This window comes from Acomys russatus, chromosome 9 (assembly GCF_903995435.1).
Source record: "Acomys russatus chromosome 9, mAcoRus1.1, whole genome shotgun sequence".
Lineage (NCBI taxonomy): Eukaryota > Metazoa > Chordata > Mammalia > Rodentia > Muridae > Acomys > Acomys russatus.
This window is the reverse complement of record NC_067145.1, coordinates 27,411,075-27,435,383: the sequence shown is the minus strand read 5'-3', so window position 1 is coordinate 27,435,383 and position 24,309 is coordinate 27,411,075. Positions and strand designations below refer to the sequence as shown.

At 41.2% G+C, this 24,309-nt stretch overlaps 1 protein-coding gene across 4 annotated transcripts in view; it reads right to left on the bottom strand.

The window, feature by feature from the left end:
* LOC127193802 (zinc finger protein 728-like) overlaps positions 1-20,259 on the bottom strand; it is a 45,135-nt gene extending 24,876 nt beyond the window's left edge. For 2 of the 4 annotated variants that reach the window (XM_051151037.1, XM_051151039.1), the window contains exon 1: positions 20,097-20,259. In XM_051151037.1, the coding sequence (XP_051006994.1) occupies positions 20,097-20,102 (6 nt within the window). In that variant the 5' untranslated portion in view covers positions 20,103-20,259. Of the gene's footprint in view, positions 1-7,484; positions 8,673-9,092; positions 10,086-11,774; positions 11,874-12,796; positions 12,924-20,096 lie in introns of those variants that run through there. The other 2 variants (XM_051151035.1, XM_051151036.1) reach the window with 2 other exon arrangements.
* Between the last annotated feature and the right edge of the window lie 4,050 nt (positions 20,260-24,309).

Below are 24,309 nucleotides of genomic sequence, written 5' to 3'. Positions count from 1 at the left end.
ATCACAAATGATCTGGTTATTGGCACAGAGATCTTGAACTCATGGAGCAGATGAATTCCTCATTTTATAGTTGAGATGGAGACGGTGATGTGAAATGGTTTAGGATAGGAAGGCACTGCAAACCTTCAGCCCCAGCAAGACATCTTACTTCTACTGTGGGTTTCCAAGCATTTGCCTGCTACTACTGTGTTGTTAATTGGATTTTGAGTGTTCTGATACTTGGACATCAGTTTTACACAGTGAGAGAATCACACTATTCAAAGGCACAGAAGCACACTCATGAGCACACCATGTAGGAAACATGTTGGTGTCACTCTACTATGTTAGAATTTATTGAAGAGTAAATTCACAAGGTGCAACACTTTCAAAGTATCAAATTGCCACATAATGCAAACTACCTTGGCAGTCTGATTGAGGTAAGTATAGGGCCTTTTAATCTTATCTTAATTTCTAATTTTAACTCATACTCCACAGTCCACAGAACATTTGGTGTATCAGTATTTAAGTATACATATATTTTAAAGAATTAATACAAGTTAAAGAGGCTAAAGCAGACTTTTTCGGAGGTTTCAGAATGAGCTGACAGAAATGCAAGTAGACTCTGCATTGATAATAAAACTCAAACCAGTGTGGGGAATGAGCTGTTCCTGAAGTCAAGGGAGAGGCAAGGCTGAGAGAAAAGCTTTACTGTTGAGTCCAGCTGATGTAGAAAGGGAAAACAGGGTCAGAGCAGAAATGTCAGATCCATTTCCGTATGGGTGGGAGGCACTCAGTCTGTATCAACAGCTAGACCAAGCCTAGCAAAGGGATGAATGCTGCTATATGATATAATGTTAATGCGTTTCTCTTTATTGTGGAAGTGAGACCGTTAAGATTTATGGTTAGACAATTTTTGGTTATTAATTCTTGTCAGTTTGTTGCATATGTAGTATTGTATTATACTTTTAAAAGCACAGTATGGTGGAATTGTTTTTTGTTTCCTGTGCATTTTTGGCTGAGTTTAATCTTCTCACTTAAGTTCTTCTAGTATCTTTATAGAGTTGGCTTATCTTTAAATTCTTTAAATCTGTTTCATCATAGAAATTTTCCCTTTCTCCTTCATCTATGACACTGCTGCTGGGCATAGTAGTTAGGACTCAAATCTGTGGTTTCTCAAACTTTTAGAAGATCAGTTCATTTCCCTTTGTCTGCCATGTCTTCACTGAGAAATCCGCTCTGACTCTAATGGGACCGCTACTCTCTGCCACTTGATCTTTCCCTCTTGCTGATTTCAAAAGCCTTTGTTCTGTATACTTGGTGTCTTGGCTATTTTATAGTATGAAATTTTCCTTCTCTGGTTCCATTAGCTGTTCAGTGACTCTTGAATCTTCAGAGGCACCTCCTCCTATACATTATGAAAGTTTTCTTCTATGATTTTGTTGAAAATGCTTTCTGTGCCTCTGATCTGGATCTCTTTTCCTTTTATACATTTAATGGTTTATATAATAAACTGAACATTTCTATGTTGTTATATTCCACAGTCCTAGAGCTCCTGTATATCCCATTCTTGCATGCTTTTGGATTTGACATTTCCTTTAAGCGATCACATTCCTCTTTCTTAGTATTAAGACCTGATCTTTTTTCCACTTCATTGAATTTGTTGGTAAGGCTTTTCTCTGAATTTTTCTATGTGTTACTTAATTTTATATTTCAGGTTTTATTCAATTTGTGGTTTGCTATTCAGTGATCTTATCCCTCTAATAAACTGTCTTCATATCTTGAACTGCTTTCATTATTTCATTCAACTGTTTGTTTTTGTGGTCTTCATTCTGGTATTTATTCATATCCTCTGAGGTTCTTTGGTCATGTTTATTTTTCAGTTTTTGAAACCATTGTGTTTTCTAACACTGGAGTCACTTTTCATTGAGAATACTGATTTTTGGTGGAGAGTCATCATTTAGTCAATGTTCTATTGCTGTAAAGAGATACCATCCATAGCTGTCACGAACTGGCTCAGTCGGGAATAGGTCCTTGGGATCGGGAGTTTTCGAAGCATCAGTGGACAAAGATAAGGCGGTGACAAACAGACACAACCACACAGAAGAGTTTGCGTCTGAGTGTATTTTGTAGCTAAGCAGTCTAAGATTTTAAACATTCATTTCAAAAGCACGGGGGCTTGTGGTTACATTTTTCCCACTGAGCAGATTCAAGGAAGTCAGTGAGCAATCAAGCATACACAGTACAGGTTCAGAATGCAAAGTTATTGTGTAGTCATATTTTGAACTACAACTTTAAATGAAAAAAATACAGGGTACAGAACACACAGCAAAGGCGTCATCACTTTTAAGTTACTGACTTGGTATCACTATGCATGTGCTCCCTTTGTCCAGGGTCAATGTTCTCTCCCTAACGAAACTTGTGCCCAGTACCTGTGTGTCAAGACAGTTTTTTCTTTTAGTTCCCTTTTCTGATATCTGAGCACCACTATTTGGAAAAATTTGAAATACTCTATTTCTCTGTAAGCCATAATGTAACTTATTAACTAATGATTGATTCTCAGGCATGTTTCTTTTAATAAGTGGAAGTGAAGCACAACTACTCTAGCCCTTAACAGCTCCTGGCTGCAGTCCTGAGTTAGAGTCATCTCCTAGTGACCGTGGTTCCCCCTGAGAAGTCCTGACATAGGAGTGAAGTAGAGTTAAGAAGAATAGATTCCAGCACAAAGAGAGAAAAGAGCTGTGATTCAACTTCTCCTAGCAGAAACATCAGCCTTAGTCCAGGAGACTCTCCCCATTTCTGGGGTTGTAGCCTCAGGCCTGTATAGTATTATAACACAGACTCCACTGGGAGGTCATGACACATAACCAATGCAATTCTTAAAGCATATAATTGGGGGCTTGCTTACAGTTTCAGAAGGACATGGCAGCACTCATGACGCTAGAACAGTAATCCTCATCTACAATGAGATTTTGAAACCTCAAAGTCCACTCCCAGTGACAGACTTCCTTCAACAAGGCCAACCCTTCTAGACTACACTTACTCCAACAAAGCCACACAACCTTCAAGCACTCAAATAAATGAGCCTGACAGCAATTCTTAGTCATACCCCACTTGTGTAGGTTATTTATGTTTGTGTTTTTGCAGTAGTACCTGAGAGTTTAGTTAGGTACTGGTACTGTGCCTTGACATTAAAAAGTTGTTTCTTTTGTTGAAACTAGCTCTCTAGCCATATGTTCTTGTTATGATAATGGATAACTGAAGAGGTGTTGGAAAGCCTTTAAAGGCCAGAACTATTAGACATCTTCAGTGAAACAGTATTTCCTGAAAAGAGGGCCACTGAATGAATTAGCTCATAGCAGCTGTGACGATACACATAACACCTGGTCAAGATAAACCCAGGCAAACAAGTTGTATGGATCAGCGAGGGGCTCGAGAATTTCTAAGCTTGGCTGTGGAGCTGCTGGCAGTTGACAGGTGATGGGGAACAGTGTCAGCCTGAGAAGCTTCTCATAATCCAGTCATTTGTCCTATTCCACTCAATATACAGGTAGCACTCGGCAGACTCATTATATTTTAAGGAGGAAAAGGAATGGAAAGGGTATATGGTTAAGTTGCTTTATAGACATGAACAATGTTCTCAAAAGATATAGGATGATCATAACAATGAAAAAAAGCTGTGGCTTTTGGGAATATTCAAGCTAAACTAGTTTCAGCAGTGATAAAATCCATGAATCTGGGGCTGGAGAGATGGCTCAGAGGTTAAGAACACTGACTGATCTTGCAGAGGTCTTGAGTTCAATTCTCAGCAACCACATGGTGGCTCACAGCCATCTATGATTTGATGCCCTCTTCTGGCCTGCAGGTGTACTTGCAAGCACAGCAGTGTATAAAAATATTAAATAAATCTTAAAACAATCCAGGAATCTGGCTGTCATAACGTTTACAGCGAGACACCAATTTACCATGGAAAAAGAGTAAGGCAGGGGAGAAGGGCACCTAAAGGTCTCTGGTTCTAAAAGCCAGAGGCTTTCATCAATGTAATCACAATGAAGGGAAAGGGGATGCTCACTGGAGACTAGATACAATAAGACCACCCCTGTATCTTCCACTTGTCTTTGCCATGAATACTAAGGAGGAACTGTGAACAGTGGCCTTTCCCAATCTTCTTTTCTAGATATTTTGTTGAAGACCAACAATTAGATAAACAGATTGTCAACCAACTTGAAATCCTATCCTGTTCCCTGTCTCCCTTCAAACTATATTGTAACAAGTGCTTTTTTGCATATTTGGTTTTTTTAAAATTAATTTATTCAGATTACATTTCAATTGTTATACTATCCCTTGTCTCCTCCCATCCCTCCCTCCCTCCCGCTTTCACCCTATCCCCAGTCCCTAGGTCTGTGACTGAGGGGAACCTCCTCCCCTATTATACGGTCACAGCCCCTCAACTCTCATCTTGGTAGCCTGCTTATCCTTTCTCTGAGTGCCACCAGGCAACCCCACCAAGGGGAAGTGGTCAAATATGGGGCACCAGAGTTCATGTCAGAATCAGTCCCCACTCTCCACTCAACTGTGGAGAATGTTCTGTTCATTGCCTAGATCTGAGTAGGGGTTTGATGTTTACTGCATGCATTGTCCTTGGTTGGTGCAGTAGTTTGAGCAGGACCCCTGAGCCCAGATCCGCTTGTCACGATGTTCTTCTTGTAGGTTTCTAGGACCCTCTGGATCCTTCTATTTCCCCATTCACTTTAAGTCTTATTCTAAACACAGGTGAGGGCCCTTTGCTTTAAACATTTTAAAAGTCCCTCCCATCCCCTACATGAGTATGGGTGTTTGCTCTGGTTCTGAAAACCAGAGGTTGTGTTGATGTAAACTCAGGGATCAGACAATGTGTGTCTGTGCACTACGTGTGCCGTTCTCATTGAACCCGAAGAGGAAGTCGTACCTACTGCAACTGGTGTTACTGACAGTTGGGTGCAGATGGGTTCCCTTATGAGTGGCAAGTTATTTTAACCAGAGAGCAATTTCTCCAGATGCCAATACAGAATTTATTAATGGGTTAGAAAGGATGAGTTCTAAATACTATCATATCCCCTACTAGGTCATGTGCTGCAGTTCAGACACTCTACAGTAACTCCCAATGCTCCTCGGGATTCCTTTCAAAAGGTACTGATGTATCTTCAATGGAGTATTTTTTTTTTTCCTAGTTGCACTACTGTAACTTAGGGAGTCAGCCTGTCAAGCTTCTCTTGTGAAAGAGACTATAACTGCTTTTCCTACTAAAATTAAAACATGACAAAACAGCTTTTAAACCGACCCAAGATAGAAAATGCCACCTCTGATCAGAGATGGCAAAGATGGTGCATATCAATTTTTGTCCATAAAGGCTGACATTAGCTTGAATAAAAAAGGAAAAAAAAAATAAACAAATGTAAATCATGTTGCTATGAAAAGTTTCAATATTGTCTCTTTTTCTCTTAAGTAAACTCAATTTCTTACATGCCTTTTTGGATACAGATAAATAATCAAGTAAGAACTGTGATTACAGATAAATAATCAAGTAAGAACGATTAATACTTGATGATAAAGTATCTAGTAACCAAATCCATCTATCTGCTGAATAAGTGTGTGTGGCTTGTGTCCCTATTTCAATATGGTGGTTTCCATGAAAACAGGGATTGTGCCATTAGACAAAAACCACAGTTCTCACCTGAAAGGGAACCAGACATTGTTTATTTCGGAGCCAAATATGAATAACATGTGTTATGCTACCTACCTCCAGACACAAACAAATGCCTAGTCACTACAAAGAGACTCTACAACACAGTATCCTAGAATTTCACCACAGCCCACATTAGTGAGAAAATGAATTTATTGGGTTTTCTTACAGCTCAAAAGGGAATGGTTACTTACAATTTGGGAACCCAAGGGAAAAATCTGCCACACAGATCATGGCTCAGGACTCCAGATTAAGGAGATTAAGGTTGCCCAAGTACAGTCTGACAACATGGCAACAATTTGAGAAAACAGTTATAGTTAACACACTGTCTAAAATAATAGGTTGGTAGATTACAGCAGACTCTCTGCTGTAGGACTCAGATGTTCTTAGCTGAGGCTAGAGGTCTGATTCTCCATTCAAAGACATTGTGACATTCTCTCCAGTATGAAGACTCTGATGATAACTAAGGTATTAAGTGAGAGGCCTTCACATATCCTTTGCTATCTGACTTAGATTTCTATTGTTGTGATAAATGCCATGACTAAAAAACAACTTAGGAGAGGAAAGGGTTTATTTCAGTTTAGGAATTACAGTTAGTCAGCCAGTTCAGCCAGGACAGCTCAAGGGAGAAACCCTGAGGCAGGTACTAAAGTAAGGAATTCTGCTTACTGGCTTGCTCCCTCTAATTTCTGCTTGGCCAGAATTCTCATTCACTCAGGACCACCTGCAAAGGGGTGAGACTGGGCATCAATTAGCATCCAAGAAAATGTCCCATAGACACATCTGTAAGCCGGTACAATCTAGGCAACCACACAGTTGAAGCTCCCTTAGAAAATGCAGAGAGATGTGTAGTTGAACAGTGGAGCTTACTGAACTCTTTGGTGTTGACTGAGATTTGAATTAGTTTGACACATTATTTGTATGAGTAGTTTCTCTCCAGCATGAAGTTTCTGAAGATAATTAAAGTATGAAAAATACATAAAGCCTTGCCACATGCCTTGCATTTCTGGAGCACTAATTCTCTCATGCTTATGCAGTGACGAATTACAGCTAAACATCTGTATACTGGGTATATTTTGCACATTTGTAGATACTCTCTCAAGTGTCAATTCTCTGACATTCCACAAGTGGCGGATGACAAATGAAACCTTGATACAATGCTTTACCATTGTAAGGTTGCTCTGTAGTACCAATCCTTTTGTGTTCACCTATGAAGAGCCTTTAGAAGCCTTGTCAACTTGTTCACTTTTGTAGTGTTTCCCCCCAGTCCACATTTTAAGGAGGTTAGATAGTGTTGATTAGGGAAGCACTTGCCATTCTTCACAAGGGTTTGGTTTCTTTATACTATAAATTCACTTGTGTTGGATGTGGGTTGGATGATAAGCAAACACACATCCCTCACACTTGTAGGGTCTCTCTTGAGAATGAACTCACATGTATTTTAAGGATTGAAGAGGAGTAAAAACTGCCTTTCCCCATGTACAGTGCTTTTGAACAGAATGAACTACCTTGTGCTGAGTAAGATTAAAAAGTTTAGTAGAAGCCAGGTGTGGTGGTGCACACCTATAATCCCAGCACTCTTTGAGGCAGAGGCAGGTGGATCTCTGTGAGTTCAATGCCAGCCATGCTACAAATTGAGTCCAGGACAGCCAAGGCTACACAGAAAAACCCTGTCTCGAAAAAGAAACAAAAGTTTAGTAGCTGTCTCATGTTCGTGGACTTTCTCATCCATTTGATTCTTCTGATATTTAGAAAGCCATAAGCGAGTACAGAAGACCTGGTAACTGTCCTCAGACTTGTGTGACTTCTCTCCAGACACTTAAGGATTGGAGGACAGAAAACATTTTTCCGTTTCTTCATTCACATGGGTAATATTTCTGTTCAGGAATTTATTCTGAGGTAAGAATGGATGAGTTAAAAAGCCTTTCCATATCCTTCCCACTTGCAGGGTTTTATTCTGAGTGACTACTCAGGTGGGCAGCAAGTTCTAAGTGAGCACTAAAGACACTGCCACACACTTCACACTTGTAGAGATTCTCTTGCGAATGAACTCTTTGATGCTCCTTAAGGCGGGAAGGATAGTAAAACATTTTGCCGCACTCCTCACACTTGTAGGGTTTCTCTCCAGAGTGGACCACCTTGTGCTGAGAAAGGTATGAATGTGTAGAAAAGGCCTTTCCACACTGCTCACACGTGTAGGGTTTCTCTCCGGTGTGAATCCTCTGGTGTCTGGACCGTCCTGAGCGAGTACAGAAGTCCTTGCCACACTCTTCACACTTGTAGGGTTTTTCTCCAGAATGAATTGCTTGGTGCTCCCTAAGGACTGACGGATAGTAAAAGGTTTTGCCACATTCATCACACTTGTAAGGTTTCTCCCCAGTATGACCTAGTTTGTGCTGAGTAAGGTATGAGTGAGTATAAAAGGCTTTGCCACATATTTCACACTTGTAAGGATTCTCTTGAGAATGAATTCTTTGATGTTCCTTAAGGCGAGAAGGATAGTAAAACATTTTGCCACATTCTTCACACTTGTAGGGTTTCTCTCCAGTATGAAATCTCTGGTGTTTAGAAAGTCCTTTGGGGGTACAAAAGACACTGCCACACACTTCACACTTGTAGGGATTCTCTTGCGAATGAACTCTTTGATGCTCCTTAAGGCGGGAAGGATAGTAAAACTTTTTGCCGCACTCCTCACACTTGTAGGGTTTCTCTCCAGAGTGGACCACCTTGTGCTGAGAAAGGTATGAATGCGTAGAAAAGACTTTTCCACATTCTTCACACTTGTGGGGCTTCTCTCCAGTATGAATTCTTTGGTGTCTAGACCGTCCTGAGCGAGTACAGAAGTCTTTGCCACACTCTTCACACCTGTAGGGTTTCTTTCCAGAATGAATTGCTTGGTGTTCCCTAAGGATTGAAGGATAGTAAAAGGTTTTGCCACATTCGTCACACTTGTAAGGTTTCTCCCCAGTATGACCTAGTTTGTGCTGAGTAAAGTATGAGTGAGTGTAAAAGGCTTTGCCACAGATTTCACACTTGTAAGGATTCTCTTGCGAATGAACTCTTTGATGTTCCTTAAGGCGAGAAGGATAGTAAAACTTTTTGCCACATTCTTCACACTTGTAGGGTTTATGTCCAGTGTGAACTATCTTGTGATGAGAAAGGTATGAATGTGTAGAAAAGGCCTTTCCACACTGCTCACACGTGTAGGGTTTCTCTCCGGTGTGAATCCTCTGGTGTCTGGACCGTCCTGAGCGAGTACAGAAGTCCTTGCCACACTCTTCACACCTGTAGGGTTTTTCTCCAGAATGAATAGCTTGGTGCTCCTTAAGGACTGATGGATAGTAAAAGGTTTTGCCACATTCATCGCACTTGTAAGGTTTCTCCCCAGTATGACCTAGTTTGTGCTGAGTAAGGTATGAGAGAGTGTAAAAGGCTTTGCCACATTCCTCACACTTGTATGGTTTCTCTCCAGAATGGATTCTCAGGTGTTTAGAAAGTTGCCAGCAAGTTCTGAAGACCTTGCCACATACCTCACACTTGTAGGGCTTCACTTGAGAATGGGTTATTTGATGTTGCTTGAGGTTTGAAGTACAGTAAAACATTTTGCCGCACTCTTCACACTGGTAAGGTTTCTCTCGGGTATGACCTATCTTATGCTGAATCAGGGAGAGGTGAGTAGCAAAGGCTTTCCCACATTCTTCACACTTGTAGGATTTCACTTCACAATGAATTTTCAGGTGTTTCGATACTGAATGGAGTGTACAAAAGGCATCGCCACATTCCTCACACTTGCAAGCTTCCTCTCCTGGAGGAATGTTTGGGTGCTCAGAAAGTACAGAGCAAGCACTAAAGGCCCTGACACAGTTGTCATACTTGTAGGGCTTCTCGTCAGTACAAAATCTCTGGTCCTTAGAAAGTTCTATGGGCGCACAAAAGACCTCACTACATATCTCAATCTTAAAGGCATTCTCTTGAGAATGGATTTTTTGATGTTCCGTAAGGTGAGAAGGACAATAAAACAGTTTCCCACATTCTTCACAGTTATAGAATTTCTGTCCGGCGTGTTCTTCCTCGTGCTCAGTAAGATACGAATGAGTAGAAAAGGCTTTCCCACATTCTTCACACTTGTAGGGGTTCTCTCCAGTACAAATTCTCTGGCAGCTAGAATTTTCTGAGCAAGTACAAATGACTTTGCCACACTCTTCACACTTGTAGGGCTTTTCTACTATACCAATTATCTGATGTTCAGGAGGTACTGAGCCAGAAGCCTTACCACACTCTTCACACTTGCAAGCTTTCTCTCCTGGGTACATTGTCTGGTGTTCAGGAAGCAGTGAGTTCCAATCACAGGCTTTGCCACAGTCTTTACATGTATATGGTTTTATATCTGCTGAGTAAAAGTTCAGATATGTATCATTCTTTATGTTAATAATGCTTATTTTTAACATGGATATTTTTACTCACATTTTTATAGGCAAATAAGAAATTACATATTTCCACACCTACATTCACTGTAGTATAATTCATAAAATGCAGTAAGTGGAAACAATCTATAAATTTTCACTGAAATAAGAGGAAGACCAAATAGAACACAGAAATAAAAAATTATTATTAACAGATAAATAACAAAGAAAGTTGTACCATTAGTAATAATGGGGATTCCTAAGGACACTATGTTAACAGAAATGAGCCCACTAAAATATAGAAATCATATGACTAGACATATATGAAAAATATAAATAGCTCAGTGTGGAAAGTGTTAATGGTGGTTTCTGAGGTTGGGAGAATGTGGAAATCCACACTTTGTGTCCTAACTATGGTTCTGATTGGAAAGATACAGAATATATTCTGGATCACAAGTAGAATTTTTCTAAGTATTATACTTCTATTGAGTATTATATTTCAAAGAGTTAAGTCAGGAAACTTGTATTTTTATTAGAAAATAAGTATCTGAATCATATTATGAAAAGAAAAAAACACTCAAGTTCACCTACAGTGATAGAACCTCTGCTGGAGGCACATCTCAAAGGCTAAAAGATAAAATTAGCCTAATTTCTTAGCATATTTGCTTATGAAGTAACAGAACCTTACACTAACCAGTGAAGAGATGATGTGCATGGCACGAACACAGGAGACTCATGCTTACACTCATGAGGTGGAAACAGTTCTGATGCTCACAGAACCAAACCTCACTGATTTAATCTTACACTGTCGTAAGTGTTAGTGCTATATACTCTATTTCTAAACACATACAGCTTACATGTAAAAAATTACTTTAGACAACCTAGACTTCAATAATAAAAAAAAAAAAAAATAAAGTTGTAAAACAATAAAAAGAATCTTGAACCTAGTAAGTTCTGAAAAACCAATAAGCTATTAGAAATAGTCTTCTAGACAACTAAGGTTTTAATATATGAAATATATCCACAAAGGGCGTGTATTTTTAAGTCAGTAACACTGTGTGTGAGAAAAAAAAGCTTAATGAGAATACATTCTAATCATTCACAGCACTTATAAAAAATTTAATCACCATGCAAGTAAGCGACGTGCAGATTTTATTTGTGATTATATGATAGTATGACGGCCTGACACGTAAGTCTTTAAACACACGGACACATTTTCCCAAGTACAGGAAACAGTCACAAATCTGCTGCAATGTGGACTTTTAACAACTTGGCAACTTGGTTAGTCACTGTGACCATGAGCAGAGCAAACCCAAGGCTCAGAGACCTACAGCAGTGTTTGATACATGGTTTTTGTTTTTTTTGTTTTTTTTTTTTTTGGTTTTTCGAGACAGGGTTTCTCTCTGTAGCCTTGGCCGTCCTGGACTCACTTTGTAGACCAGGCTGGCCTCGAACTCACAGCGATCCGCCTGCCTCTGCCTCCCGAGTGCTGGGATTAAAGGCGTGCGCCACCACGCCCGGTGTGATAGATGGTTTTTGATAGACATGAATGCACAAATAAATGAAGATGTCTAAACATTGGTTTCCATGACAACATGACATCTCAGTGCACACGCAAAAGCCTGGCTTTCTGACCTCCCACTCTGTCCTCTGACCCCCTCATTCCTACACACCTGGCTGCATGGTGGTGGCTACTGCTGGTCTCGGCACATCTGCAGGCTCTTGTCTTTGCTCCAGAAACGTGACCAGGTATGGCTTAGAGAAAACAAGACCTGTTTGTGGGAAAGATGAGTAAGATTGTTTGTGTGTTGTTCAGTTGGGAAATTCATGTGTTTTCGAGAACTGTGCTCTTGGGCTGGGAGAAGGGGGGCGGGTGGGGACCTAGACACACTCAGCTTCATTTCCTTCACCTCCAAGAGGAAATATTAAAACCCAAGGGTTCCCTCATGCCTGTGAACATTACCACTAGAGGAAAGGGTACTTCTAAGAAAAAGGCTAAAAAAACAGGAAGGATGAATACAAGTGAGGGGGAAACAATTTAGATGTAATCTGAAGAAATTAATTAAATAAAATAAAATAAAAACAAGAAAGAAAATAAATTGCTTTAGTGACATCAACAATCTCTAGAATTTTTTATTTTTCTTTTTTCTTTTTTTTTCTCCCAAGACAGGGCTTTTCTGTGTAGCCTTGGCTGTCCTAGATTTGCTTCGTAGACCAGGGTGTCCTCGAACTCACAGCAACCCACCTGCCTCTGCCTCTGCCTCCCAAGTGCTGGGATTAAAGGCATGTGCTCTATAAAATAAATTTAATGTTGACCTTGAATTAAGAATTCACTATGAGCCAGGCCTGATGACACTTAATATCAGTACTTGCCGGGCAAAGGCAGAAGAAGCTCTGAGTTCAAGCCAGTCTGTTCTACAAAGAGTTTCAGGACTACCAGGGCTACATAGAGAGACCCTGGCTCGAAATGCAAAACAAACAGCAACAACAACAAAAACTTCACACATATACACAGAAAATAATTTGCTGGACGTGCTGGTGCATGCCTTTAATCCTACCACTCGGGAGACAGAGGCAGGCAGATCGCTGTGAGTTCAAGGCCAGCCTGGTCTACAAAGCGAGTCCAGGACAGAGAGACCCTGTCTTGAAAAACAAAACAGAACAAAAAAGAATTTACTATGGAAGTGATCCTCACCTAGAAACTGAAGGTGGCTGTAATTCTCCAGCATCACTTCTCTATACAAATTCCACTGAGCAGGCTCCAGATAGTCCCACTCTTCTGCAGAGAAATCAATGGCCACATCCCTGAAGGACAGCATTTCCTGAAACAGATAAATGAGTGAGTAACAGATTGTAATAATCATTCTTAATTTTCTTACATTTTAGTGTAGGATTGCTTTTCTTTTCATTGCATAAAGTTCTCTTCCCCCACTCCACCCCTTTCTCTCTCTCTCTGTGTGTGTGTCTGTCTGTCTGTCTGTCTGTCTCTCTCTCTCTCTCTGGTTTTTTGAGGCAGAGTTTCTCTGTATAATAGTCCTGGCTGTCCTGGAACTCTCCTTGTAGACCAGGCTGGCCTTGAACTCATAGAGATCTGCCTGCCTCTGCCTCCTAAGTGCTGGGATTAAAAGCATGTGCCACCACGCCCGGCCATAAAGTTCTCAAATGGTCAATGATAGCAGCACATTATTTTTCCTTTCGATAACTAAATAACAGAAAACCAGAGATTTATATGTTAAAAGGGATATTTTGTAATATTGTTACAGGTAAGTGCTGCACTGTATATTAGTTTTAGAATGATCATCTCCTTAAACGCAAAGTTTTTAAGCTTAAAATGTCCAATGTCCTTAGGCCAGGTGTAGTGATGCACATCTTTAATCCCAGGACTTGGGAGGCAGAGGTAGGTGATCTCTGTGAGTTCTAGGCCAGACTGGTCTACATAGAGAGTTCTAGGACAGCCAGGACTACACAGAGACCCTGTCTCAAAAGACAGAGCCAACTAACCAACCAACCAAAACGCGTGTTCTAGTCTTCTGTAATATATACTACAAAATGGCTAATTATAGTCACCATTGGGCGCAACATTTACCAATAAATTTCTTCCTCCTATCTAATTATATATGGGCACTGACCAATATTTTCCAGCGCTGCCCTTAACTGATGTTGGTGGCTGATGGGAAAAATCATTATTTCTCCAACTTCTGTGAGTTAAATTTCTTTAGACTCTACCTATGTTTGACGTCATATGATAGCTGTCTTTATGGATCTGGAATAATAATTTCCAGTCTCTTCCATACTGACCCAAATTACAGGATTTCATGTTTTGTGTGACTGAGCAGCTTTACATTAAAAACATGTGCACCACAATGTCATTGTCAAAAATCAAGTAAATTATAGAACTTAGATTTTGGTCACATTTGGGTGACCTCAAAATTATAGAAAAAGGAATTTACGATAAAATTCAAGCACTCATACTAAAAAAAAAAAAAAATACTGAGATCAGTTTTGTAACTGAAAAGAGTAAAGGAAACTTAAAGGGTCAGAAAAACAAACCTAGGAAAATAATATTTACACTTGCTGCAGCACTAGTAAAAGTCAGAAGTAACCTTAAAGAAGCATCCGGAAGTGTGTGGGGCTCTGACAACAGGAACATGGGCAACTGTGCAGAACATACATCATATAAGGATGGCACTTTTGCTCTTTGTAATGGCCCCGTGGGGATGTGTTTAAGAGCAAGAATGAGATAGTTATTGGTTCTTGTGTATTTCTAGTTATCATTTCTTTTGAGCTTCACTTTACAATTTTTATTAACTTGTCAACTTCCTGTTAATAATTCCCTTTTACTGTATGGATTCTGTGTATAAAACCAAACTACACCTCGTTGTTCAGGAAAAGCCATATGGCTGTGCTTGCCGCACATTCCTCCTAAGTGCACCGGCAGGGCAGGGCAGGGGCAGGAGGACAGCCTCCGCTTTCCTGGCTCCTTTCTCATGATGTTACAAGAAGAAAGGCATCCAACTTTTCGTAGCACATGTAAAGGTTCTATAACCTCTAGCTCAAGATTGGTGGCCGCTGTTATTCCCAAAGACCAAACACCAATACACATAATAAAGAATAGAAATAGGATACATGGACCAGACAACGAAAACCCAAAACATTCCAAAGATGCCCTGAGTACCTTCCCTGTGGTAAGGATCTAAAGAAGAATTCAGGCAACTACACATAAAGGTAAGGTAGTAAGTGCATACATAAACAAGAACATCAGAACTCAACCCTGCAGTAAAACACAAGAAGCACAATGACAGAGCGCAAGATGCCATATTGAATGGCAAACAATAAAGGAGGGAACACTAGAAAGAGTCTGACAGAAGCCTCAGCAAACAGGAAGCCTGTCAGAGGGCTCAAAAGCATAAAAAAGACATCAAGAATACTGAAGGCCTGTAGGGTGACTCAGCAGGCAAACACACTTGGGGCCCAGTGTAATGACCTAAAGTGGATCCCTGGTATCATGATAAAATGATTTTTAAATTCTACTCCTGCATAGGCACAGCCTGGTATGTGTCCCACATATACAAGCAGACAAAATAAGGAAAGAAAAAGACATAAAGGAAAAAAAAAAAAAAACAGGGAAAAAATGAGGAGACTGTAAAGGATTTATGAAACAATACACACAGAATAAAAGAAAAGGAGGTAACCAGAATAGTGTTACTTATTTGTAAGCTTAGGCAGGAATACCAGATGTTCAGGGCCAGCTTCACCTGCATAGGGAGTTTAAGCTAGCCTGTGATATGTGAAGACCTCCCTTATTTAAAAAAAAAGACAAAATGTTTTTAAGAAATGTGGTTTTTAAACTTACATTATGTGAAATAAGTGATGAAAACCAATTAAAACTTTCAAGAAAGCTAAGTGTGTGTAAGCAATAATTCTGACAGAAGCAGGAAAACAATGGCTCCTTACTCAGGAGGCACTTCTGTCAAACCCTTACTAGGCTACGTAAAACCCTTTCTAGGTTATCTCACAGAAATAGTAGCCAGGGAAGCAGAGGGCTGAAATGTCACAAATGACGGATGGAAAGGAACAGGCATGGATACACAAGGAAAGCTGCTTTCTTACAGACCTGGAGAGCAGACAAGGCCACAGAACAAAAAGCTTGTCCCAGAGTCTGTAGGAGAGCTACAGTGAGAGAAACCTGTACATTGGAACTAGTCTTCTAGCAAAACAGCAGAGGGATAGCAGTGTGGAGGATGTCAGCAGTCAGATCCTCAAGTCACAAATGGCAGCAGGAAAGATGGTTAAACATTCTCTCCCCAACCCCTCACTTTGTAGCTCTGGATGTCCTGGGACTCAATAAGTAGAAGAGGCTGGCATTAACCTCAGAGAACCATCCGCTTCTTCCTCCCAAGCACTGGAATTAAAGGCATGTGCCACCTGACCCAACAATTTATTTTTCTTCTTCTCCTCCTCCTCCTCCTCTTCTTCTTCTTCTTTGTTGTTTTTGAGTCAGGGTTTCTCTGTGTAGCCTTGGCCACCCTGGACTCACTTTGTAGACCAGGCTGGCCTTGAACTCACCAAGACCTGCCTGCCTCTGCCTCCAGGAGTGCTGGCGTTACGGGTGTGCGACGCCACGCCTCCAGGAGTGCTGGCATTACGGGTGTGCGACACCATGCCTCCAGGAGTGCTGGCGTTACGGGTGTGTGACGCCATGCCTCCAGGAGTGCTGGCATTACGGGTGTGCGACACCATGCCTCCAGGAGTGCTGGCGTTACGGGTGTGCGACGCCACGCCTCCAGGAGTGCTGGCATTATGGGCATGCGACACCACGCCCAGCCCTAGTGGTTTCTTAAGAAAGGAAGTTAGACTCTGTTGAAAGCATCTCCACAAGTGAGAGAGGAGAAGTACACCCAGGACTGTTCTTCACCTATGAGATGGCCACAGGCAGGAGGTAAAGTTTAGCTTCCCTTCTCTTGAATGTAGGCTGGGCCTGGACAGCCCAGACCAATAGAACGGAGAGAGCAGAACTAAGAACTCTTGCGTGCTGTGCCCGTGTCCCTCAGAGACACTCCTTCATAGAAACCGAACAATCCTGACTAGCAGAGCTTATGAGGAAGTCAATGCCAGGTGCAAAGAGAGGGCTGGATTTCTAGTTAGCTTTAGCCACAAATGGCGGCATTTGGACACAATATCTATGGATTAAAGAACATGCTGTCTTAAAAACATACCAGAAGTATGATAAAGTAGCCAACCCACATGTTCCTGGCCCAGTTCTTGACCCACATGTGTCTGTCATGAATTTTTGGTTTTTAGTCAACACATTTTGCAATACTATGACTCAGAGTGCAAATGGTATGGGAGACCATAAGTAATGCCTTTATTTGAAACATTGAATGCATATTTAAACAGCATATTAGTTTTCCAATCTATTCTGTAAACAGTGGAGGTCACACTTCCATCTGTCTGATTTATCTTTACAAAGCTACCTCAAAGAAGGTAGTAATTGCATCTCTTGGAAAGAGTCTGCCAGACAAAGTGACACATACTTCTCAGCTCAAAATATGTCACTGTATTTGAAAACACAAATGGACATATGGACATACGGTGTATGTGGACGGGCGCAAGAATAACTATTTATAAACCAAAAGGAGAAAATGATGAAAATCTGTGCTTCTCATTTTCATCCCCTGGATGTGTTTCCATCTCCAATTCCAATCTATACAAATAACTTCTGTATCTTTTCTCCCTCTTCTCCAACATACGTTACACAGATCACCAGAAAATGAACATCATTTTCATCCTGCAAACTTTCCCTTTGGCATTTCCCAAGAACATGTCTAACACAACAAAGTCACTATATGAGTTTCTAGAACGAGTAACTCCTTCACCCATGTCTTCACTTATACACACATTAGAATACAAAGAGATGAAGAGCCTGTAAGGAAAGGGGCAGGACTGCAGCCATGGGAGACTGGACTCCTCCCTGAAAGAGGAAGAAACCCCACTGTAGCTATTTACTGGCTGAATGTGAAGGACAGTGGAAGGTGTGCTTGTCACTATCTCCATGCAGAGTGAGTTCTGTTTCGGCTAACTGTAAAGAAATGTTCCACACACACAGCTGAGTCTGTTGTGCAAGTACTGGGTAAGCCGTCCAAGCTGCATACAAAGAGAGAGGAATTTAACTGTGGTGGGCGGCATCACCCACACCTGCAGAGTGGAAAATGAGGAAAGAGTGGAAGTCTCACATTAGATGGGAAGAAGCAGATTGGAAGAAATCAAGAAAAACAACAACAACAACAACAACAACAACAACAACAAAACAGAAGAAAGCAACATAAGGTCATGACAGAAACTAATGAAGATTAATATCCAAAGGCATTGAATGTTCTCTAAAGATAGGCAAAGCAGAGAACTGTTCCCCACACAGCAAACAAAAAGAAGTGTCTAAGCTCTAATGTCTTTAGCAAAAGTATGCTAGTAAGAAAAATAGGATCAAAGGAATTCAACCACATGTAGAAATTTTGAAAATCAGCAAAACGTTAACTGGATGGATCTCTGTCTGATTGCTGGTGCTAAGCCAGATGACAGGAACCATAAAAAGTATTTAGTACATACAAAAAGTATTGTTTTAAGATATTTTTTGATGTGGCTCATTTAGCCTAGGCTGGCCTTAGGTTTTCTAAGTAGAGGGTAACCTTGAACTCCCAATTCCCTGCTTCCACCTCCCAAATGCAGGTGGCAAGGTTACATCACAGAATATGCTTACTTTATATTGTGCATACATGAAGGATCTGTAAGTTATAAACAGGCAGGCTGCATGACCTCTACATCGTAAAAAAAACAGCTTTGATGCACAAGGCTTTCCTATAGATTACTGACATGAACTAGGAAGTACCTGTATTTTAATTATAGTTCCAAAAGCCACACAAAATTCTGGTATGTAAGCAAAAATAGTTTAAAGACCATGTTTATATAAAACTTGGGGGCAGGGGAGGAAGCACCTACTGATATTAACCAGACCCAAAGACCCAAAGTCTGTACAACCTCAAGGAACTTCTACGTGGTTGCGTGGAATGGGAGCTATGGAGCTTCACGTTCATTTTATACTTTTATTAGGGAAGTTTAATAAAATTTGTTCTTTAAAAAAAATTCCATGTTTCTTTTTGTTGTTGTTGTTGTTTGAGACAGGGTTTTTCTGTATAGCTCTGGTGGTTCTGGAATTTACTCTGTAGACCAGAGATCCACCTGCCTCTGCCTCCTCAGTTCTGGGATTAAAGTCGTAGATCACCACCACTGTGCTAAAAATACCATGTTTCTTATGAGTAGACTTTAACTCCATAAGCCAGTCTCTAGCACATAAACACTTGGTTTGACTGGTGTGACAAAATAGGAAATAGTACAGTAGTAAGTGAGGGGCCTACAGTGTACAAATTACAGGGCCCCTGAGTGAACCACGGTTCTTCAAATTCATCTTTTATTCTTTCGACACAGTATAAATAAGTGGGTACACCCTTTCAGAATAACTGTTTAGGGGGAATTGTGGGACCCACATACCCCAGTCTGTGACAGAGTAAGTTTTAGAGAGGTCAGACACTGAACGACGCAATGGACGACAGGAGAAAAGCATGTGACTAGAGAGTAAGATAAAATAGCCTGTCCTGTGTGCAGGGGTATTTCTCCTTCCCAGAGAAATGCAAGCACCTTTCTTTGTCCCTAGACACACTTCCTCACTCACATCAACTCCTCTCGCACTAAATAATGACATCTCAATCCCTGGTGGAAGTGGATGAGGTCTTATTTTCTAGAAATTTTCACTCAGTAATTTCTTGTTTTGCAAAAACTCGAATCGCTTCCTTTTGGGGGATTATTCTAGCACTCCATGGGATTTCAGGTCACAGGGTTGATCATGAAGAATTCCTATTCAAAATAGCTGTTCATAAATCTAACAGCCTATTCCAAAGAAAATGGGACTAACATCCCTCGCAAAAACTCGCGGTCCTTGGACACTAGTAAGTTTATGAACTATCAATTCAAAGTTCTAGGCCGACTATAAAGTACAAAGAGAGGCCAAACCTCCACTTGGCCAAGGTGTCCTGTGAGAATTGACAACAGCCTGGTAAGCGTGGATCAGCTGATGCAGTCAAATCTGCAATGTGTGAGCTAACCACTATCTCCAGTTGTGAGCAGACCCATCTGCCCGAGCAATCCTGGATTTTCCACACTTCTCAATTCCTTCCCCTATCAAGCCAGCCCCTATAACAGAAGCTCAGGGTGGACCCAAGCATCCGCCCAGTGCTTACCGCACGCTCATGTCTGGCAGCATCCCCACGCCCCTCTCCCAGGCCCCAACAGGCTTCCCGACGCCGTGGCCCAGGCTAGGTCAGCCGGGCTCCACCAAGTCCGTGCTTCCGGCCTCCGGTCCAGCCCTCCTCCGCTCCCTCCGCCCGGACCCGCCTACCCTGCACCGTCCCTCCGACCTGCAAAGGTGCGCCGCACCCCGGACTAACCTCCATGTCGGCGCCGCAACCCGAGCGCGGAGCAGGACCAGAGAATCGCCCAACTTTGCCAGAAAAACGCACTAGTGCAGACGCAATGCGGAAGTGCCTTCTCCACAATGGCTCCTTGTGAAGCGACACAGAGGGAAACTACGCTTCCCATAAGTCTGTGCGAAGAGGCGCCAGGAACACAAGCTGGCGATTGCGTGTTTCCTGTGTCTCTTCCGCTGTGCGGGTGACGGGTGGGTGGGAACAAGCGTCTCTTGCACGGAGGAGGGGCGGCTTTAGGGAGTCAAGCTGCTTTTAAAATCTCGGATATGTTTGAATGTGAGTCGAGCCTTTGACAATAACGTTTATTAGGTTTGCTGGTTATTTCTGGCCAATATATTGCGGTTTAAAACTTAAAAGTCTACTTATTATGGAATTTATTCCATGTGTGTAAAATTCACATCGATTCAATTTTACTTTAAAATAGCTCAGCCAAAAATTATATGGAAATGACTACCATATCTTCAAGATGATTTTTGAAACCAGCCTATGTGGCTTTCTCTGTCGTCGCAGCTGCTCAAGAATTTAAGACAGAAGAACCCCAAATCCAAGGCTAACCTGGGCATAATAAAGACCTAGTCTCAAATGACAAAAGTACAAAAATGCTTATGGAGCATTTTAAGGGTAAAGCTATTCCTTGCCTCGAATGATAAAGGCTTTGATTATAATGACACAGCTACAATAAAGAATTCTGTCCTGGCCGGGCGGTGGTGGCGTACACCATTAATCCCAGCACTCCGGAGGCAGAGGCAGGTGGATCACTGTGAGTTCAAGGCCAGTCTGGTCTACAAAGCGAGTTCAGGACAGTCAAGGCTACACAGAGAAACCCTGTCTCGAATGCCCCCCCCCCGCCCCAAAAAAGAATTCTGTCCTGTAGTAAATAATAATAATAATAATAATAATAATAATAATAATAATAATAATAATAATAATATAAACTGTGTGCCACAGCTGGAAAAAAAAAGTCCTAGTGTGAACACTGGAATCCATACAGTGTAGTACCTGGGTCAGTGGACACAAATGATTCTAAATCATAGAACAAAGTTAAAAGCCCAGCTCTCTAGCATTTGCATGCACAGAATTCCCAGAATCCATCTAAGAATCTTTCATTTTTGTCCACAAGTCCCTTCTCCACAATTAATCCATTAATCTATGTAAAATATTTAATTTTTGTGAACTGTATCAGGCCACACCCACACCTACCACCACCACCATCATCATCCATTGTAGAATTTACTTCTGCATTAGGTTTTAACATTCTTCAGTTTCTTCTTTCTTCTTTCATCCTGAAATCCTTCCTATGTGACAGTATTTTAAAGGCCAAATCTATCTGCCTTGAACTTCTCTCAGTTCCTGTAACTCAGGACGTAGGGATGATTCTTGATGAATGAATAAAGGTAGATTGGCACCATTGGGACCCATCTCTTCTTAAGAATATTTAGTTCTGTACTCGTCACGCCAGAGACCAAAATACAAGCTTTTAGATGGAAAAGTCTGTACTCATGTGATGGACACTGACTCAAAGAAGCTATATCTCAGCTGAGATGGAAAATCACACAATTATTATTATTATTTTTTTAATCACCATAAGAAATTCATCTCTTTTTTCCTTTCCTGCAATGATTAAACATGATCTGTAAATAACTATTTGGTGATACAAATGTCAGTATTTATATAGCATTAGATATAGGAGAACGAATAATACAAACCCAGGGGTAAATACGAATTGATTTGGAGAGGACAGTGTTAGAAGTTTCTGTGTTGACATAGGAACACAAGCCACATAAAATCGTCTAACACCGTAGGACAAATACCGGAGTCTTAACATTGTCAGGTATGATTCCCTGGAGTCCTAGGAGTCAGTCTGAAAGTGTCCCTGGTTAAACTAACTGCAATGTGTGTTTTATGATCATTATAACAGAAGTGCATGTCTTTTAAAATGAAATACGGATTTTATTTCCAAGGTCTAGAAATGATTAGTGTACTCCCACGGGCCTGTAGTGATGAAATAGTCAGGTATTGGGTATGTGGCTATTTTTGCTTTCCCTTTGCAAGGGTATAGCTTCTCTAAATCACAGCCACCTCCATCAGCACCTCCATCACCCGAATGAGCGCTTTCTGAGTGAATCGTTTATGCAGCATATATGCAGCAGACGTTTTCACTTTGCAGTACTGCTGATATTTACGTAGAAATGGGAGCCAAGTCACATTTTATGTAGATTTGGGCTGGGAAATTCACCATATAATATTAAATAATGCAACAGATGTACCCCAATTATCAATAACTATAACCATTTTTTTAAACACTTTTTTAATATTTGAGACAGACTGACTTCATTAAATTCCAGGTGAACCTCAAAGTCTATAGCTGAAAATCTTGTACTCCTAAAATCTCTGCTTCTGCTCTCTAATTGTTGAGATGTGAGCCAGCAACACTGAACCTAGGTATCATAACCTTTTCTATTTGTAAAGGTTCTTGTTGCTCTCATACAATATCTGACAAGACCCTTAAGGAAGGAGAAGTTTTATTTCGTCTCACAATTTGGAGGTAGTTTTCATAATATGGCAGGAAAAGCCTGAAAGGATGATATAAAGTAAAGATGACATTGAACCCCAACCCACAAAACACTGGAGAGATTTAAATATTGATGCTCACTTGTATCAAAACTCAGCCAGTTCCTGTGATTGCCGCCCATGAGCCTGGATATCATGAGGCTTACGGAGATCTGTAATCTTCCTATGAAGGTGGGATCTGAGCTGTTGGTGGTTGGTCTGGTGCTATGTCTTCAAATGCTAAGCTACTGCCTCCCCCAAGGTTTGACTGCAGTTTAGAAGAGCACATTCTCACTTCCACAAAGTGATGGTGTGTAAACTTTGGTCATCAATGTTCGGTGGCTGGATAAATAAAGTAGCTGGCAGCCTATAGCTGGGCAGAAGGGAAGCAGGTCGAGCTTAGGATCCTTGACTTAGGGTCTCAGAGGGACCATGCATGAGGGGTCGAGGAGGAAGAGGAGAGAGGAAGCAGAAGATGCAGAAGCAGGAGAGGAAGTCACCCTGGGGCAGTATGGACTGTGAGCACATGGCCATGAGGGTTGGCCTGATGGAGCAGAAGCAGCACAGGCCTGTTGAAATTATTTTGTAAAACTGTGTTTGATTCTTTTAGCTTATTTCTTTTTATTTATTTTATTATTTATTTACTTATTTATTTATTTTTAACTTCTTTCTTAACCCAGCTATCACACAAATAATTGAGTCTCTTTTATAATACAAGGCTTCACCACACAATCTGAGCAGTTTAAGTCTGTTCTTAACCCTCTCTGCTATTTTCTCTTACTCCGAGCAACATCCTAGCACTACTTGTACTTTGTAGCTTTCCTCAGCTCCAGCTCCTTCCTCCTGAGGTTCCTTGGACCTCTCCTGGTGGCCTACACCTCCAGCTTCTCCCCCTTGACTACTCTTCCCCTGGCTGGCAGGAAGTCCAGCCCTATTCTCTCCTCTGCTCATTGATTGGCTGTAAACTGCTTTATTGACATAACAGGATGATAATTGGGGAGCAGAGTTTACACAACTTTTAGACAGACAATTAGAATTTAAATTACACAATAACCTTATGCCTACACAGGTGGGAATAATTATGCAAGTAACTTGGAGTGTATAGCTGGGAGATAAGAAAACAGCTTAGAGGGTTGATCTCTGCCCACTTATGGTGCCTTAAAGCTTTAATAAATCTAAAACATCTCTGTCTCAGTTATTTGGGAAGTGGTAGAGAAGCCCTCTAGAGTCTAATAAGCCTCCCACAAAATATTGGCACACTGAATGTGGAGCTTGAATCTAAGATTATGTGGGGATCAAACAGAGGCCATTTTGTACCAAGCCTCCTCCATCTTGTCCTCATGATGAATTTACCCCTCCCCACGTTCTCGGAAAACCCACAAAAGTACATTTGGTAACAGCTCCCAGAAAGTAGCGCCCAGGGCCAGCTAATCAGGTACAAGTGAGGCAACCCACAATGTCAAAGGAGTTAGAAATTTTCCCCTTGCAGTGTGGCCCAAACCCCCCACCCTATCAGCGTTTTAAGGCCAACGTCCCTGCAACCCCCTTACTCAATCATGTAACACCAAAGCTTAGAAAGTCCTGTTTGCCGGTTTTGCCTTTATAAACCTTAAACCCTAAAGAG